General features: G+C 41.9%; 1 protein-coding gene across 3 annotated transcripts in view; it reads left to right on the top strand.

The window, feature by feature from the left end:
* The window catches only part of LOC134608006 (membrane-spanning 4-domains subfamily A member 4D-like), a 61024-nt gene extending 52115 nt beyond the window's left edge, over window positions 1-8909 (top strand). For 2 of the 3 annotated variants that reach the window (XM_063450639.1, XM_063450636.1), the window contains 2 exons: window positions 2214-2327; window positions 8669-8909. In XM_063450639.1, the coding sequence (XP_063306709.1) occupies window positions 2214-2327; window positions 8669-8779 (225 nt within the window). In that variant the 3' untranslated portion in view covers window positions 8780-8909. Of the gene's footprint in view, window positions 1-774; window positions 866-2213; window positions 2328-8668 lie in introns of all 3 variants that reach the window. The other variant, XM_063450637.1, reaches the window with a different exon arrangement.
* Window positions 8910-19546: the final 10637 nt, after the last annotated feature.

Here is a 19546-nt window from a genome sequence, read left to right as displayed (position 1 = left end):
GGGTTGGGGACCAGATGGAATGTCAGGAGATGGACATGGTGGGTCTCAACCTCCCCTGCTCTGTAAGGTAAACTTTTAAGTTACCGAATAGGACGTGCCCACCGAGCAAAAAGCCGGCTGGTGGTAGAGCATTTAAGATGATGGGAATTTTTGGTTTGGACGAGGGGGGAGGCGAGACACCAGTGGGTAAAGTTTTGGTGCATAGGCACCTGGTTACGTTCGTTGGCAAGGACGGTTATTTAAGTTGGAGGCTGTAGGGCAATAAGTGTAATTTATATGTTAATTATGGTATGTATATATTTATATGTTTATTTATATCTGAATTAAAGAAAAAGAATAAAGTTCGGATGAGTCCTACAGTTGTAAGTTTAATAAATGCTGTGGCCTGTTTCATCCAATATTCGTTGTTTGTCATTATTGGGGGGAGAATTGGGGTAGTCTCCTTACTCTTAGTCGCACCACATTCCCCGCTACGTACATACATGTTTCCTGACGTCCCTCATTGAAGGATACCATGTAAATATGTAATGTTCTTTATTAACAAATATATTGGTCTTTATATGTATTGAATTAGCCTTACAACTAGAGGTACACAGTGAATGGGGACTGGGGTGATGGTACATCAGAAGCACAATTTTTTATTCTGGCCTGTAACTCTGGTTATGCCCCTGTGACGAGTTAAACTTATCTATTTCAATAAGATGGTGTTATAGAGACAATTTGATTGGCACAGCATGGCGTTGCATACACACTAGTTTCCCACTGTTCCTCTAGGGGAAAACATTGTTAAAGATCATATGCACTGATGATCTCAGCCAAAGAGGTGGAACGGCAGGGTGGAGACCGGTACAGCTTAGGCTGAAAAGTAAGTAAAGCTCACCTTACAAACCCTCTCAAGGTGGGGTGGCAGGATATTATATCGTTAGGAATACATGTTTGTTTATGGCCTTTCTAAGAGTTACTTAGTTGGTTCTGTAGTATTCCTGTCATCAATTGACTGTAATGCCAGTCAACATTGCATGAGTGAATCATTAGACACACTTGTGCTAGACAGAGTAAACTCAGGCATTAAGCTCATGCTCAGAGCTCTTCAGAAGCACTTGAATGTCAATCAGCCTGACTCTTCCCCACTTTGGGATGACTTGTCCACTTTATGGATGGACCCACAACTTTTTACCGAGTGGTCACCCTTGTTGCTGACTCATTTTGGCCTGGTTTTACCAGGTAAGGAAAAGGGGACAATATTTCTCCTCAAACCCAGCACAATGGTTTGGGCCAGAGCATGTTATGCAAGTATAATATATTTTATTGCTACAACCTTTTTTTCCATGATTGTTTATTTATTACTAGTTTTCAAAATTACTAGTAGAGGATGCAAGACCAAGACTCTTTTTAAAATGGGGGGATACTACAAACTTCCAGCAGATAATGTCTATGTCAGCCCTGCTTTTAAGTGGCAGTGATTATTTAATTTAGGGCAATATACAATGTGCATTAGTCTTTAATAGCCTGTGTAATTTCTTTATGTCTCTATGTAGTTATAATTAATGTGTATGGTAGTATGGTACATGGGACAAAAGTATTGGGACACCTGACTAACACCTACAAGAACTTTTATGACATTGCATTCTATATATATAGACATTATTATGTAGTTGGTCTCCACTTTGCAGCTATAACAGCTTCAACTCTTCTGGGAACCATTGATTGATTGACCTTGCTTTTTTCACTGGTGTTCACAATGAGGTCCACTCAGCCTCCTTTTCCTTATCTTGAATGTAGGCTGGAGTGGAGTGATCCCCGCAGCTTTGCCCTATGCCCTTTGCACAGCCAGTTAGAGGGCAGCCGCAGAGCAGGCACCTGCCTACGAGTGCTCTGTGTACCTCTCTGACACCTGTCACTCAGGGTGACCTCAGGGTATTGTGCTCACATTTCCCACTTAAAATACTCCAGGAATGTTAGCCTGCCCCTGAGATCAAGTTTATTGGTACTGTATGTGAGTAATACGAGGTGACATTTTTAAAATTGATTTTCAAAAGAAAATCTGAATAAAATGGTAGCAGATTGCATAGCCAATTTATCTCTAAGTTTGAAATGTGTTTTCTTCCTGGGATAGTTTGGGCCCAGCTCAGTTTACAACTCACCACAAGTTACTGTTTAATGACTGGCCTATTTTAAAAATGATTTTGACATTTCTTATGTGATCTTTACAGGAAATATTTTCTCTTGTGACAGTTGTGATAAGTATCTTGGCATCAGTTGCAGCGATCATAATTTATGCAGTGGAATTCTCCATCCCACAGCTATTTCCACATTACAATAGTAATGTAAGTTTTCCTGCCTCAATGTATGCATGTATATATATGTGCAAATTTCTTCTACATTTTCAGAATCTCTTCCCATTAGAGTGTATTAGTATATGCTCATTAGGGCATTATTGTATTATACCTACTGGTCTTATTAAGAAAGATAATATGGGATATATATAGATAAATTCATTTATAATTGTAAAAAAAATACCCATCACATAATATTCTATCACTTTCAATGTGGATTGTTCCTCTTCATAACCCAGTACATTTAAAAAGGACACTATAGTCAATTAGACCACTTCATATTCAATACGTTGGTATGGGTGGCATGTAGCCCTGCAGCTGGAAACACTTCTGTTTTGCAGAGATGGCAATATTTACATTGCAGGGTTAACCTGCCTCTAGTGGCTGCCCTGAGCGAAAGAATTCTCGGTGGTGGATGACGCTCAGCACCTGCAAAGTGGTGGAACGACCTCCCGCAATCTCAAGGGACACACCGGGTCACCCATGCACTTAGGAGCGTCCAATGGCCATCTTTGATCAGTGGCTGGTCAGGCTGGGAAGTGAGTTCAAGTCACTTCCTCCCAGCATATCAACAAGCTGCTCTGGAGAGCGAGAGAGGGGAGGGGCAGAGAGCCAGCCTAATGCAACTATATTATATATATATATATATATATAATTTGTGTATATGTGTTACCTGTGTGTATGTGTTATCTGTGTCTGTGTATGTAAAAGTGCATATGTTTCATCTGTGTGTTGTATGTGTGTGTCATTATGTATATGTTTCGTGTGTGTGTGCCAGTGTACATGTTTGCATCTATGTGTCAATGTGTGTATCTGTATGTCAGTGTGTGCATCTGTGTCAATGTATGTCTATATGTGTATGTATCTGAGTGTGTCAGTGTGTATCTGTATGTATAGGTCAGTGTGTTAGTGTGTGTATGAGTCAATGTATATCTGCGTGTGTATGTGTCAGTGTGTATCTGTGTGTGTTTCAGTGTGTATGTGTGGGGTAGTGTATGTGCATACATCCCAGCAATCAAATGTCAACTCTACATACAAACATATTCAAACACTAAACAAAAGGACACCAGTGCTTTCAAATAGCAACAGTACATACAAACATATAACGGCATTCAAATGCTAACACTAAACACAAATACATAAACACATTAAAACACACAAAATATGTTTACATTTGTCACTGGTTATTTTCTATTGCACTAAGCAGTGTTTATTCATAAAAAAATGTAATGTTCTTTTTTGTTCTGGCCTGTAACTCTGGTTATGCCACTGTGACGAGTTAAACTTGACTATTTCAATAAGATGGTGTTATAGAGACAATTTGATTGGCACAGCAAGGCGTTGCATACACACTAGTCTCCCACTGTTCCTCTAGGGGAAAACATTGTTAAAGATCATATACACTGATGATCTCAGCCAAAGAGGTGGAACGGCAGGGTGGAGACTGGTACAGCTTAGGCTGAAAAGTAAGTAAAGCTCACCTTACAAACCCTTTCAAGGTGGGGTGGCAGGATGTTATACCGTTAGGAATACATGTTTGTCCATGGCTTTTCTAAGAGTTACTTAGTTGATTCTGTAGTATTCCTGTCGTCAATTGACTATAATGCCAGTGGGCAGCTATTATGGGTCCAGATTCCATTTTCACCTATTCACCAGAAGGGACTTGAATAGCAAAGGATTTAGAGAGTTTCTAATTGGGCTTATTGGTCTTCTCTACTGCAGAAGCGTGAGTATGGTTGTGTATGGGGCTGAAGCATTACACATTACACATTGTTCCTCTGTGTGATGGAGCCCCCTCTGCCTTTTCTGCTGCAGGTTTTCTTTCAGGCAGGTATTGCCCCCTCTGCCTATTCCTCTGCAGCTTTGCTTACAGTGATTGCTACTGCCTTTTCAAAGGCACTTGTGGCTCTTTGGCCTAGCTCTCGTGATTTATCCCAGTGCTAGAGCGATCGTGCAGCCAGCAAACTGTCTGCAGAATTAGCAATATGCAAATCTACCTGAATATGCAAATGGCTAAGTCTTGCTATTCAGGTAGTGCACAAAACAGTTACTACCAAAAGATGGCACTACAGAGGCTCCACAGCCAAATCCACCTAGTTGGTAGCAAGCATCAGCAGGACTGGAGAGCAGACAAAACATTTAACAATAAACACATACATTACACACACCCTGCACCTGCAATGGGTACAGGGTGACTGAGACATAGGAGCAGTCCAGGGTCTTACATAAAGTGTTCATCTGAAACTCCTGGTGATGTTGACTAATGTCACACTCTTCATGCATGAAGTAAATTGAATGTGGTAACTCCACAAGAAGTTATCTGTTTGTGAGGAGAAAAACACTAGTAACAATGAAGTAATGAAATAAGGATCATCATTTGGAGCATTTGACTTGTGCGAAAGATATGATAATAATCTGGGTGTCACATTTTCCTACAGGGCATCTGAAGGAAATTTACCCTGAATAACAAACTCTGTTTTAAAAATCTTGAATCCCAACAGTGCTTGGCATTCATACCAATGATACCATCAATAAGATTGTTGGAAACTGCAGTCTAGTTTGCATTTAGTAGTGATCTAACACAGTGGTTCCCAATCCAGTTTACAAGGCACACCAATGGGTCAGGTTTCACCAGTATACATATTGGAACAGAATTGGCAAATAACTAAGTCCTGGACTGTTCAATTGTTTCAACTGGATTGAGAGTCACTACTCTAGCAGAAGGACGGTTTAACTAATCTCTCTTGCCAGCTTTTTTTTTGAGGTTCTGCTCTATTAACCCCTTCACGACGGGTGACGGACGAGGTCCGTCATCCAGGGGATACCCTTAACGACGGGTGACGGACCTCGTCCGTCACGCGGTAAAATTAACCCCAGATCGCCGCGATCGCGGCGATCGTGGGGTTAATGGTGCTCCGGTCTGCCTCTGCATTAGAGGCAGACCGGGAGCACCGGATCGGGCTGTCCCAGTACATGTGCCCGCTCTGACAGCATGTCTGAGCGGGCACATGTGCTCTGCATACTCACCTCCGCCTCCCTGCACTTCCGGGTTCAGTGTGAAGTGCAGGGAGACGGATCAGTGCTGATCCTGCCCCCTGGTGTTCAAAAAATAAAGTTTATTTAAAATCCCACCCCCCTTTACCCCCCCTTTACCATTTTAATAAAAAATTAACCCCTTCCCTGCCAATTGATCACTGACTACAGTGATCAATTGGCAGGGATTACATTTTAATATGATCTGATTTTTTTTTTAACCCCTGAGGGTTAATTCTTTTTTTTTTTAACCCTCAGGGGTTAAATTTATTTTATTAATTAATTTAAATATTTTAAAATTATAAATTTAGCTAGCTGGGGAGGGTGGAAGTTAGTGGGGAATTGGGGGATTTAGTGTTAGGCTAACTAGGGGTTAACGTTAAAAAAAGTTTTAAAATAAGCTTTAAAAAGTTAAAAAATTAAGTTAAAAAAAAGTTTTAATAACGTTTAAGTGAAAAAATTAAAAAAAAAAAAAAACCTTTACCCAGTCCAAATAAAAATTAACCCCTTCCCTGCCAGTCTATCACTACCTACAGTGATCAAAATACAGATCACAGTATTATACTGTGATCTAATTTTTTTTTAACCCCTGACGATTAACTTTTATTTATTTTTTAACCCTCAGGGGTTAAATTAATTTAATTAACTAATTTAAATATTGTATAATTAAATATTTTGCTAGCTGGGGTGGGTGGGAGTTATGGGAAAATGGGGAATTTACTGTTAGTGCTGCTTACTGCTAGTTAGGGGTTAACGGTAAAAGAAAAAGCTTAGAAAAATGTTAAATCTGTAAAAAAAGTTTTACGAAAGTTTAGGAAACTTTAAAAAAATGAATAAGCAAAACAAAAGTTGAAAAAATAGTTTTAAAAAGTAAAAAAGTTTGAAAAAGTTAAAAAATTAATTTAATAACGCTCATTACCACTACACCTGGTACAAGCTAGCGGAAAAATGATCCCACACTAAGGTTCAAAATATGCCTTTTGAAATACCCTGGGATGTCTTCTTTAAGAAATGGTATGGCTTTATGGGGTATTTGGATTATATAGCCTGGTAAAATACTCTAAAATGGGACATGGGCACAGCGTAAAAATTTAAAGTTTGAAAAAAAATGGAATGGCTGTGTCCCAAATGTGCCCCTCCGATGTCCACATATACCTGGCAAAGGTACATACGGGGGTATTTTTATACTCAGCTGACATAGCTGAGCAACATATGAAGTATTATACAGTCGTAGCACACATAAGGTTTGCAAAATATACTGTGCAAACTCACTTTGTGTGTCAAAAAGGCAGAAAAAACGCTCATTACCACTACACCTGGTACAAGCTAGCGGAAAAATTATCCCACGCTAAGGTTCAAAATATGCCTTTTGAAATACCCTGGGGTGTCTACTTTAAGAAATGGTAGGCCTTTGTGGGGTAGTTTGAATTCAAAACTTACGAAGATGCTTGGAAATTGCACATAGGCCCAGCGTCAAAATTCAAAGTTCTGTAAAAACTGATATGGCTTGGTCTCCAATATGCCACTGTAGCTTCACAAAATAGTGCCAAAGACATTCATTGGGGATGTCTTTTTACTCAGAAGACTTAGCTGAGCATAATTTGGAGGTTTTGAACTTATATATATATATATATGAAATATACAAAATGCCCAGAAAAAATGCAATCCGTATGTCAAAAAATGCACAAAATTATTTTTTACCACATACTTTGGCATATATTGGTGAAAAAATGGGGGCATGCTAAGGCACAATATGCACCTTATGATATACCCTGGAGTGTCTACTTTTACAAATGGTAGGCCTTTGTGGTTTTTTTTTGAACATTCAAACTGTTATAATACCCCAAATGGAAGCATAGGCTCATTAAATCCGTCTCTCAAAATTCTACTGTGAATACTGAAAAGGACAGGTCTCCTGTATGGCACTGTAGCTTCACGAAATAGTGCCATAGACATACAATGGGGGTGTCCTTTTACTCAGAAGACTTAGCTGAGCATAATTTGGGGGGTTTGAACTTAGTGGCACATATGAAATATACAAAATGCCCAGCAAAAATGCAATCCGTATGTAAAAAATGCACAAAATTATTTTTTACCACATACTTTGGCATGTAATGGTAAAAAAATGGGGGCATGTTAAGGCACAATATGCACCTTATGAGATACCGTGGAGTGTCTACTTTTACAAATGGTAGGCCTTTGTGGGGGTTTTTGAACAGTCAAACTGTTATAATACCCCAAATGGAAGCATAGGCTCATTAAATCCGTCTCTCAAAATTCTACTGTGAATACTGAAAAGGACAGGTCTCCTATATGGCACTGTAGCTTCACGAAATAGTGCCAAAGACATACAATGGGGGTACCGTTGTACTCAGCAGAAGTAACTGAACACATAATAAAACTTTGTACAGGAATAGCACACACCAACTTTACAAAATACACATGAGAAGTTCTTTGTTATACGTTTGTGTGCGAAAACCCCCAAAAAACACAATTTTACTCCAATATTTAGCAGAGGTTGGCGGTAAAATGGCTACGTAGAAAGTGTCAAAACAACCTTAGGTAAATAGCCTGTGATGTCTACTTTATATAAATATATACTTTTGTGTGGCAATTTTGTTTTATTTTATGGCTATTAGGCTTACAAGACAAACATACCAAATTCTAAAATCGCTCCACATTAAAATTTTATTTTACTCCTTGTGCTTTGTGACCTGTAACTACCAAAAAAAACTTAAAATCCCAGACACATTATATATTCTGTAAATCAGAACAAATAAATGAATTTATTTTTAATTACTTTCCTTAACCTGCACTAATTATGCACACATTATGATTGCAAAAACTGTAAAAAAAAACCAACATTTTTCTTTTTTTTGCATTTTTCTGTATTTTTTTTTATAATAAGTAAGCATTTATATATATATATGTTATATCAAATTAAAGCCCTTTCTGTCCTTTAAAAAACAGTATATAATATGTGTCGGTGCAATAAATGAGAGAGATGCAAATTGCAGTTGAACGCAAACAGCAAGAAAATGCAAAAATTGCTTGTGTCATTAAGCGTAAGTCAAGCTTCTGAAGCTCTGTCCTTAAGGGGTTAATATAACATTAATAGAGCTCGTGGCAATAAGTAACGAGGTTGAAAACTGCATAACTTGTGATCTTAATGTGAATCTTATGCAAATAATAAATAACTTGTTTTCCCATAATCAAGTTGTTGCACACGAGTAAGAAAAACAAATAAAAAAACATGTGGACATTATTCTAATTTATTGACATAATATTTACTCTTTCAGGTGTTATCGTATCAAGTAGATGTTACAATGCTGGCACTGTGTGCATTTGAGCTTGGAATTTCTGCCTGGATTCTCACTTTCCTAATCATATTGAGAAGGACAGCTTTATAAGTGAAGAACATGCCGTGTTTTGCAATACAACACTTTTTAAACTACCAATCATTTAAATGTGAAATTCTACAGCAGAACGCACTTATCGGCATTCTTTTCATATCTGTTATTAAAAGAACTATGAAACGATGATCTCCTTGTGTTTATATCACTCTTTTTGGGGTTAAGCTTTGTGCTCCAAATGAAGATCCTGCAAACAGAAAAACAACTATTTTTGAGAATATAACCCAGTGTAAATACCTCATGTCATATATAGGCACGGGGGAAAGGTTTGAACCTTTAAAAACCAGGGGTTGTGCTAATCATCATCACATGCCTGGAATGCAACAGAAAAGTTCTGGAAAGTAACTTGAGCACATCGGAGTAATAGAAAATCAAATTAATACTGTTGTAATTTATTTTAAAGGAACACTATAGGGTCAGGAACACAAATAATGTATTCCTGATCCTATAGTGTTAAACCACCATCTAGCCCCCCTTGCCACCCTAAGTATAGTAAAATCTTACTTGTATTTCAGTCTGGAGCTGCTGCCTCTGAACTGCATCTGACCTCTGACATCATCAGAAGTGGTGGTCTGAGCCAATCACAATGCTTCCTTATAGAATTGGCTGTCAATGAGGCAGATCAGGGGCAGAGCCAGCACAAGTCAAACACAGCGCTGGCCAATCAGCATCTCCTCATAGAGATGGATTAAATCAATGCATCTCTATGAGGAAAGCTCACTGTCTGCATGCAGAGGGTGGATACACTGAATGTTGTGATGCATACAAGGCAGGACTGCCCAAGCAAGCACCTCTAGCAACCATCTGAGGAGTGGCCAGTAAAGTTATCACTAGGCTGTAATGTAAACACTGCATTTTCTCTGAAAAGACAGTGTTTACAACAAGAAGCCTGAAGGGAATGATTCTACTTACCAGAACAATTACAATAAGCCGTGGTTGTTCTGGTGACTATAGTGTCCCTTTAATATTGGATTTTTAAGTGACTTTCAGATGCTCTAAATAGTATTTTGCTTTGTGTTATGTGAAATATCACAAGGATTTGACATCTATATTACCTATTCAACTACTGGTATATAGCAGGAACACACTATTACATACAGAAACGGTCAATAATTTATTATTTTGCATCACACTCCTCCCTGTCCCCTGCAAAATGAGTATTTCATAAAGATAAAATCTTTATGAAATACTCATGCAACTGAAATTTCAACCCAGTCAAAAGATATACTGAGACAAATCAGGTACTGTCTCCTATGGCATTTTTCCTATGCCTTACACTTGTTGACACCGCCGTCTAGAAGTGTCAGTCTCCCACCTGTCACCAGTGATGGCTGCAGAGATATTAGCGAGAGTACAGCAGTGACCTCAGCCATAATTCACAGACCCTTAGTATGGGGTCGCCATTCAAAGTGGCATAAGCCCACCCAGGCGGGACACAGAAAGCCGAACACAAATGAAAATACTGAAAATACAAATAATACAGTGAAGCACCCCTACATGCCATACATCCCCTGGAGGGCCAAACTGTCCAAAAAATGGCCTGGACTGGACCTGGATAACCCGAGTTATGGAAGTACAAATTTCAGCGAGACGCGGCTAGTCTCCAATCCGGTGCAGAGTTCTAGAGTGCTGGGTAGCGCTCTAGAACTCCTGACTAAAGCCCCTGCTCAGCCTCTTACAATAGAATTCATTTTTTATACAACAATATTAGCAACAGTCCAGTCCCAGTCACTCGCACACAGTTACAGGCACACAGTTACAGGCAGACAATTAAATCCCGTGCTCAGCCCCCCTTAAACAAAATCCCTGTCCCCCTTCTACAAACCCCTGCACCCCCTTCCATAAAACTCCTGCACCCCTCTTTCCCCCCCAAAAACTGACTCTCCCTCTAATGCCCCTGCTCAGCCTCTTACAATAGAATTATTTTTTTTATACAACAATATTAGCAACAGTCTTCAGAGTCCAGTCCCAGTCACTCGCACACAGTCACACACACAGTTACAGACAGACAGTCACACATACAATTACAGGCAGACAGTCACATGCACGCAGTCACCGGCAGATAGTCACACAGGCACACTTACTGGATGCATCCCCTAATCACAGGCAGACAGTCACACACACACACACACTCAAAGGCACACTGTCACACACAGGCAGACACACACACACAGTCACAGGCAGACAGTCACACACACACAGTCACAGGCAGACAGTCCTGGTGCAAGCAATTCTGCCGCCCTAGGCAAAGATCCATTTTGCCACCCCCTCATAAGATCGTTCCATCGTGTCATAAGTTTATGCACTAAACTCCAAAAGGAAACATTCCACAGAGTTCCTTTAACAATTTAGTAGATATACCCCAGAAGAAAATATGCTTTTTTTCTGCAAGTCCTCCAATCAGAGGCTTCTAATGGAGAAGCCTCTGTTCTGGGGCCGCAGTTGTGTGCATGCACATCCAATCACAGCTTTCTTATGTTTCCCATTGAGCTCAATGACTCCAGACATATAAAGCACTTCAGCAAGCTAAAATACTGTATGTGTGTGGAGTATTCCTCTCTATTAGCAAACTGCCTTATACATATAAACACATACTGCATAATACATACATACATACACACATACACACACACAGGTACACTGCCAATTACATACACACATAGAAAGTGCCTAATACATACATGCACACAAACTGCTTAATACACACACAGAAACTTTAGAATACATACATAAACCAAAACATAAAAACTGCCTCATACTCACACACACTGCCCAATACACACACAAACTGCATTATAAATACATGCTCACAAACTGCCTAATTAGAACATTAAAATATGATTATTACAATAGATATAATGAATATAGCAACAGACGCATACTGTCTCATACTCACACACTGCCTAATATATACACTCGCACACTCCCTAATACATACACACACACACACACACACACACACAAACACACAAACTGCTTTATAGATACATACGTGTGTATGGATGTTTCTTTTTCAATCTACTTGTCCAAGGGACTAAAGTGGATCCCTACACAAACTCATACATTAACACAACTTCAAACTAAAATAAATTGGTCTAGATGAATATTCTTGTTCTTGGGTAGAACATTGGCTTAAGGATAGAGTACAACAAGTTGTCATTAATGGTACATTTTTAAGCTGGACAAAAGTGGTAAGTGGTGTCCCTCAGGGTTTTGTTTTGGGACCGCTTCTATTTAACATATTTATAAATGAACTTGAAATGGGCATTGAAAGCCATGTATCAGTGTTTGCATATGACACAAAACTTTGTAAAGTAATAAAATGTGAGCAGGATATTGCCTTGCTGCAGAGTGATTTGGATAGATTGGGGGACTGGGCACATGGCAGATGAAATTTAACGTAGAGAAATGCAAAGTTATGCACTTCGGGGTTAAGAATGCACAAGCAATTTACACCCTAAATGGTAGTGAACTAGGGATAACCACACACGAGAAGGATTTGGGAATTGTTATAGACAACAAATTAGGCAGCAATATGCAATCTGTCAATCTGTCAATCTGCTGTTGCTAAGGCCAGTAAGGTTTTGTCATGTATAAATAGGGGCATAAATTCTTGAGATGAAAATATAATTTTGCCTCTTTATAAATCGCTGGTAAGACCACACCTTGAATATGCTGTGCAATTTTGGGCACCTGTTCTAAAGAAAGATATCATGGCACTGGAAAAAGTGCAGAGACGAGCTACAAAATTGATAAAAGGAATGGAGCATTTTAGTTATGAAGAAAGGTTAAAAAATGTAAATCTCTTTAGTTTGGAAAAACGGCGCCTGAGAGGGGATATGATAACATTATACAAATATATTCGGGGCCAGTACAAACCTTTATCTGGAAATCTATTCATAAACAGGGCTATACATAGGACATGAGGTCACACATTTAGGCTGGAAGAAATTAGATTTCATCTAAGGCAAAGAAAAGTTTTTTTTACAGTAAGAGCAATAAGGATATGGAATTATTTGCCTGAAGAGGTGGTTTTGTCAGAGTCTATACAGATGTTTAACCTGCAATTGGATAAATAGTTGCAAAAATATAACATACAGGGATTTCATTTCCAATTACCGTATATACTCGAGTATAAGCCGAGTTTTTCAGCCCATTTTTTGGGCTGAAAAACCCCAACTCGGCTTATACTCGAGTCAAGGTCTGTATTATGGCAATTTGCATTGCCATAATACAGACCGGGGGAGAGGGGGGCTGGCAGAGCTGTACTTACCTGTTCTGCAGCTCCTGTCAGCTCTCTCCTCCTCCGCGCCGTCCGTTCAGCACCTCGGTCAGCTCCCAGTGTAAGTCTCGCGAGAGCCGCGGCTCTCGCGAGACTTACAGTGTGAGCTGATAGAAGGAGCTGCACGGACGGCGCAGAGGAGGAGAGAGCTGACAGGAGCTGCAGAACAGGTAAGTACAGCTCTGCCAGCCCCCCTCTCCCCCCACTGAACTGCCACTGGACCACCAGGGAAGGAGCCCCCCTCCCTGCCATGTATCAAGCAGGGAGGGGGGACGAAAAAAAAAAAAAAAAAGAAATAATAATAAAAAAAAAAATAATAATAATAATAATAAAAAATAAAAATAAAAAAAGGGGGTATAAGGACCACTGTGGGGGGGGTATAAGGACCACTATGGGAGGGAGGGGGTGGGATAAGGACCACTATGGGAGGGAGGGGGGTATAAGGACCGCTATGGGAGGGAGGGGGGGGGGGATAAGGACCACTATTGGAGGGAGGGGGTGGGATAAGGACCACTATGGGAGGGAGGGGGGTATAAGGACCGCTATGGGAGGGAGGGGGGGGATAAGGACCACTATGGGAGGGAGGGGGGGATAAGGACCACTATGGGAGGGAAGGGGGGGATAAGGACCACTATGGGAGGGAGGGGGGGGATAAGGACCACTATGGGAGGGAGGGGGGGATAAGGACCACTATACCACTATGGAAGGGAGGGGGGATAAGGACCACTATCGGAGGCAGGGGGGTGGGATAAGGACCACTATGGGAGGGAGGGGGGGAGAAAAGGAACACTATGGGAGGGAGGGGGGGATAAGGACCACTATGGGAGGAAGGGAGGGGGGGATAAGGACCACTATGGGAGGGAGGGGGATAAGGACCACTATGGGAGGGAGGGGGGGGATAAGGACCACTAGGGGAGGGAGGGGGGGATAAGGACCACTAGGGGAGGGGGAAGTAAGGACCACTAGGGGAGGGGAGGGGGAAGTAAGGACCACTAGGGGAGGGGTGAGTCAGGACCACTGGGGGAGGGGGGTGAAGGAACACGGGGGTGGGGAGGTAAGGACCACTGAGGGAGGAGGAGGGGAGGTCAGGACATATGGGGGGGGGGGCAAATATCCTTGCACCGGCCCTGCACACACTGCATTCATACACTGCATTCATACACACACTGCATTCATACACACACTGCACTCATACACACACACTGCACTCACACACACACCATTCATACACACACACACTGCATTCATACACACACACACTGCATTCATACACACACACACTGCACTCATACACACACACACTGCACTCATACGCACACGCTGCACTCATACACACACGCTGCACTCATACACACACGCTGCACTCATACACACACACGCTGCACTCATACGCACACACTGCATTCATTATACACACACTGTAAATAAATATTCAATTAATATATTTTTTTTAGGATCTAATTTTATTTAGAAATTTACCAGTAGCTGCTGCATTTCCCACCCTAGTCTTATACTCGAGTCAATAAGTTTTCCCAGTTTTTTGGGGAAAAATTAGGGGCCTCGGCTTATATTCGGGTCGGCTTATACTCGAGTATATACGGTAGTAGGGTAATAGCTGCTTGATCCAAGGAGACATCTGACTGCTATTTTGGGGTCAAGAATGACTTTTTTCCTAGTTTGTTGCAAAATTGGAAGCGCTTCAGACTAGGTTTTTTGCCTTCTTTTGGATCAACAGCAAAAACACATGTGAGGAAGGCTGAACTTGATGAACGCAAGTCTCTTTTCAGCTATGTAACTATGTAACTATGTAACATTGACCTATACTGTGGTGGAATCTCGGTAAAAATAAATTTAGTAGGCCGAGATTACCACGTGGCATGTGTACGTGCATATGCTGACGTATGGATCAGTTAGTTGCACGTGGCAAGATACGATCAGTAGTGTACGGAGCATGTGCAAGAATACAGGATGTAGTATTCCCCTCCTCCATTGTGCTGGACAGGCCATGCGGTCAAGCAGGAAGTTAATTCTTATTTGTATTGATTGGTCAAGAGAATGTGCGGGTGGAGCTTAATATGGGAGGAGTTATGTGCCTATATTGCAGAGACTATTGTCCGGGGCTCAGAACTTGTTGTATTTTGGTGACATTAGTCCCTCTGAGTCCCGATCGGTGAACCGAATAAATAATCTCTTCCTTCCTGAAGAAACCTGTGTCCATCTCTCTGTGCTTGGCTTCCGTCAGTTTCTCCGGTATCATTTGGTGCATTGGCCGGGAAGCTCATCGTTTAACGGTAGCTGAGAGGCAGAGGCGTGAGACGGTCTATCTTTGCCCACGTTCTCTACGGCTGCACCCCTGAACTTCTGCGTGGACCTCCCTTCGTCTCGGCGCCACTGGTCTGTTGTCCAGGAGATCATCGGCCTCTACGTGAGAAGTGCTGGGGTGTCCCCATCGATGAGTGTGAACTCAGGTTCAGGAACGAGGAGGTAAGACGACTGCTGTTTTAGACGCGGACCCACTGGGGGTATACCGATTGTGCGGTAGGCCCATAAGGGGTTTAAATCTGTGTATGGAATCTGCCCCCTCTGTCGGAGGGAAGGAGCGAAGGCGCACCGCTCAATCGAACGCTCTTTAGTAAGACCGTTTGATTTGGTTTGGAGTCAGGCGGGGTTCTGGTGTAAATAGCCCTAGCCGGACACCGGTGTCTTGTCTAGACTAGCGTTCTAGGGTGTACAATTCGTTCGCTAGGTCGGAGGGACCGGGAGACTAAGCAGACTCTGATGTACATTATCGTTTGCTAGATCTCAACCTATCTTGGCTAAGTGGGAAGGCGTGTAAATTTGGAACCCACTAGACTATTGATAGAGTAGAAAGACTAAAAGGGTTCTGTTGTAAATTCCGCCCTCTAGTTCGCTATATATGGTGCTTGGGCAGTGTGGCTAACCAAAACGGATGTAGATAGTTTTAGGTAGTCCATCAAGGTACTGGCCAATAGTTTAGTTGGGATTGTATATGTGTTAAAGATTGTTAGTAAAGTGTATATCTTGTTAGATAGCGTGAGCTCAGCCGTCTAGCGAGAGTGTTAATAGTGTGTTGCTGTATCATAGTGCACGGTACCATAACCCTGTATATTTACTGACACTGTATATAAGTACTAATCATTGTCGTCTATTGCATGTTTAACACCATAACCACTAATAATTGTATTGTGACCTTAAATTGTGCTTTGACCTATGCTAACCGTACTGTAACCGCTGTTTGTAAAAAGACGATGTTACTGGGGTGTGTTATAGACGGGTAATATATAGAGAATTATAGCGTGGGTGACTGTATAGTTTCGCCAAAGGGCATAATATTGATTATTTAGTGACTGGTGTAACAGCTGTGTGTGTACGGGAATTCCCTGAGTGTTTATTGTGTTATTGTGTACGTTTCATTTGGTAACTGTACCACGTGGTGCTGTTGCCGGAAGAAACGGGTGTGACTGTTGCATAGAGTGTGTGCATACTATTCGTTGTCAACGGCGCTCCATTGATAAGTATGGGCGCGTCGGAGTCGACGATTTTGGATCCCTTAGGTTGTATGGTAAAGAATTTTAAAAAGGGATTTACAACATGTGATTTTGGGGTTAAAATGTCCCCTGTACGTTTGGTCACTTTGTGCACTAGGGAGTGGCCTACTTTGGTTGCGGCATGGCCGCCACGTGGCAGTTTGGATCCAACTCTGGTACAGCGTGTACACGTGTCTGTATCAGGTAGGCCTGAACTTTACGGACAGTTTCCATATATTGATTGTTGGAGACAGGCTGTAAACGACTCGCCAAGATGGATTCGGATATGCCACGAGGAGCAATGTCGCCTCATGGTGGCCAGAACTTGTTTGTCCACTAGGACTATGGTTAGCCCCATTTTGGACACGCCCCCTGAGTCCGAGATCCCTTTGCCGCCCCCTTACTTCCCTTTAGAAGGAAGTGATACGAGTACAGGAAGTTCTACACCCCTTCCCCCATTGCCCCCATCCGCTTCCGCTTCCTCCTCCAGTGCAGAATCCACCCCCCGTCGTACTAAACCTTCCCTTCCGGAACCAACCCCCGTTAGATCCGAATATCCTGATTTGGCGCCACTTCAAACTTCCGGTCAAGCTTCTTCTAGCTCGGCTCGGAATATTCTATTCACCGACCTTCCCCAAAATCAAGCTTCCACATCCTCATGTCTTACTACCCCCCGACCGGAACCTCTAACCGACGCCCCTCCACGTAGCCCTATACTAACCAGACAACTGACCGGTACCCAACGACCCAAACATTGCCAGATGCCTCTTCGTCTGAATCCTGGGTCAGCCTATCTCGATGCCGCAGGTCAAATGGTATATGCTGACCCAGTCTTCGTATATGTCCCGTTCACGACTACCGATCTCTTGAATTGGAAGACCCACAATTCCTCGTACACTGAGAAACCACAAGCTATGACCGATCTGTTCACCTCGGTAGTTCAGACACATAATCCGACATGGGCTGATTGCCAGCAGTTATTAATGACATTGTTCAATAATGAGGAAAGGACTAGGATTAACCAAGCGGCCATTAAAGCGCTAGAGGATGAAGCCCGTGCTTTAAATCAAGCTAATCCAACAGCATGGGCCGCAACACATTATCCTAACACTGATCCCGACTGGAATGTTAATGGCGCAGATATGGTTCAACTAAAAGCCTATAGAGACGCTATAATTGCTGGCATGAAAGCCGGAGGGAAGAAAGCCATTAATATGTCGAAGACAGTTGAGGTGATTCAGAAAAGTGATGAAGCGCCCAGTGTCTTTTATGACCGATTATTGGAGGCATACTGCTTGTATACCCCCTTTAATCCGGAAGACGCTGATAATTCCCGAATGGTAAACTCCGCCTTTGTCAGCCAAGCTTACGGAGATATTAAGCGCAAGCTACAAAAGTTAGAAGGGTTTGCAGGTATGTCTATCACCCAACTAATGGAGGTAGCGAATAAGGTGTACATGAATAGGGAGTCAGAAAGTAAGAAAGAGGAAGAGCGCAAGATGCGTAAAAAGGCTGATATGCTAGCGGTAGCGATCGCAGGCGTAGGTAGACGGGGCCCAGATAGAGGCGATAGTAGGTGGAATAGGGAGCCCTTGAGTAGGAATCAGTGCGCGTATTACAGGGAAGAAGGGCATTGGAGAAGCGAGTGTCCGCAAAGAGAGGAGTACGAGAGAGACCCACCCAGGGCAGGTTATGGAAACTTTAGAGGCAGAGCGAGAGGTAGAGGAGGCCCCGGAGGGAGCAATGGTAATAGAGGAAGTAATGGGAACAGAGGAAGTGTAAGAGAAGACAGGTACTATCCAGCAGCGCAAAGGTCCCGCGATAGAGAAGGTAGGGACTTTGTAGGATTGGCTGACACGGTCATGGAGGACTATTGATACCGACCGGGCTCCATCCCCAGGGCCGGATTAACATAGGGGCTGATGGAGCTGCAGCTCCAGGCCCAGGCCCATGGAATAGGCCCATTGAAAAAAAAATGTAAAAAAAAATTTTTTTTTTACATTTTTTTTTTTTTTTTTACACACACACTACTCTTAGGTTTGCCACCTGACTGGTATTTTACTGGCACAGCCGGTATGTGAGACTGCCTGGTCGTGCTGGTATTGCAGTAATACTGGCAATACAAATGCAGGTATTTTTCTCAGAATAAGTGGAGATTACTCTGCAATACCAGCACCGGCCAGTAGGGGTCACTGTGTGTGGAGAGAGGCAGGGATAGGAATATAATACCTAGACGCCGCATTGACCTCGGGGGGCCATGAAATGCGGGCGCAATTTTGGGCCGGTCACCCGGTGTGGTATTATATGTCTATATATTGGGACTTCTGTCCCTAATTTTTTTTAATTTACTTTGCCTTAGTGACAAATCTCACTTTAGTAAATAGTGATGTGATTGTTTGTTCTCCTATTCTCTTTATGCTATCTCCATGCGGACTTCAAAGTGCAAAAGACAGAGCTCACAATAATAAAGAGTTGTAAATATCTACATTTTATTTTGCACAGTTCCAAAATCCATATTAGTTAAAAATAGGTGAAAAGTAAATACATTACACATCAGGCAAAGACCCAGTCCCAGTTTAAAACATGTATATTAAGATGATAGATTGCGGGGTTAGTTCACTAAACTTATAATTTTAGCAAACCTAAATCCAAATGCAACACATAGTTTCAATCTGTAAATTCAAATAATTTCAATGTATTGAGTAAACTTAGTCAATAACGTAAATAACCACAGAGGTCTTAAAGCAGCAAATGTCAGTTAATTTTATTTAATATCCCAGGATTAAACATCATGCTACTGGATCTATACACCCTCCAGGTGGATTTTAAGACTAACCATGTTTACTTTGAGGACCTTGCTCTGCAGATCATAGACATATATATTTTATATATGTCTATGCTGCAGATCACACTGTGACCGATCCAATATGGCGG

This window comes from Pelobates fuscus, chromosome 4, assembly GCF_036172605.1.
Source record: "Pelobates fuscus isolate aPelFus1 chromosome 4, aPelFus1.pri, whole genome shotgun sequence".
NCBI classification, from domain to species: Eukaryota; Metazoa; Chordata; class Amphibia; order Anura; family Pelobatidae; genus Pelobates; species Pelobates fuscus.
This window is presented reverse-complemented; position numbering and strand designations above follow the sequence as displayed.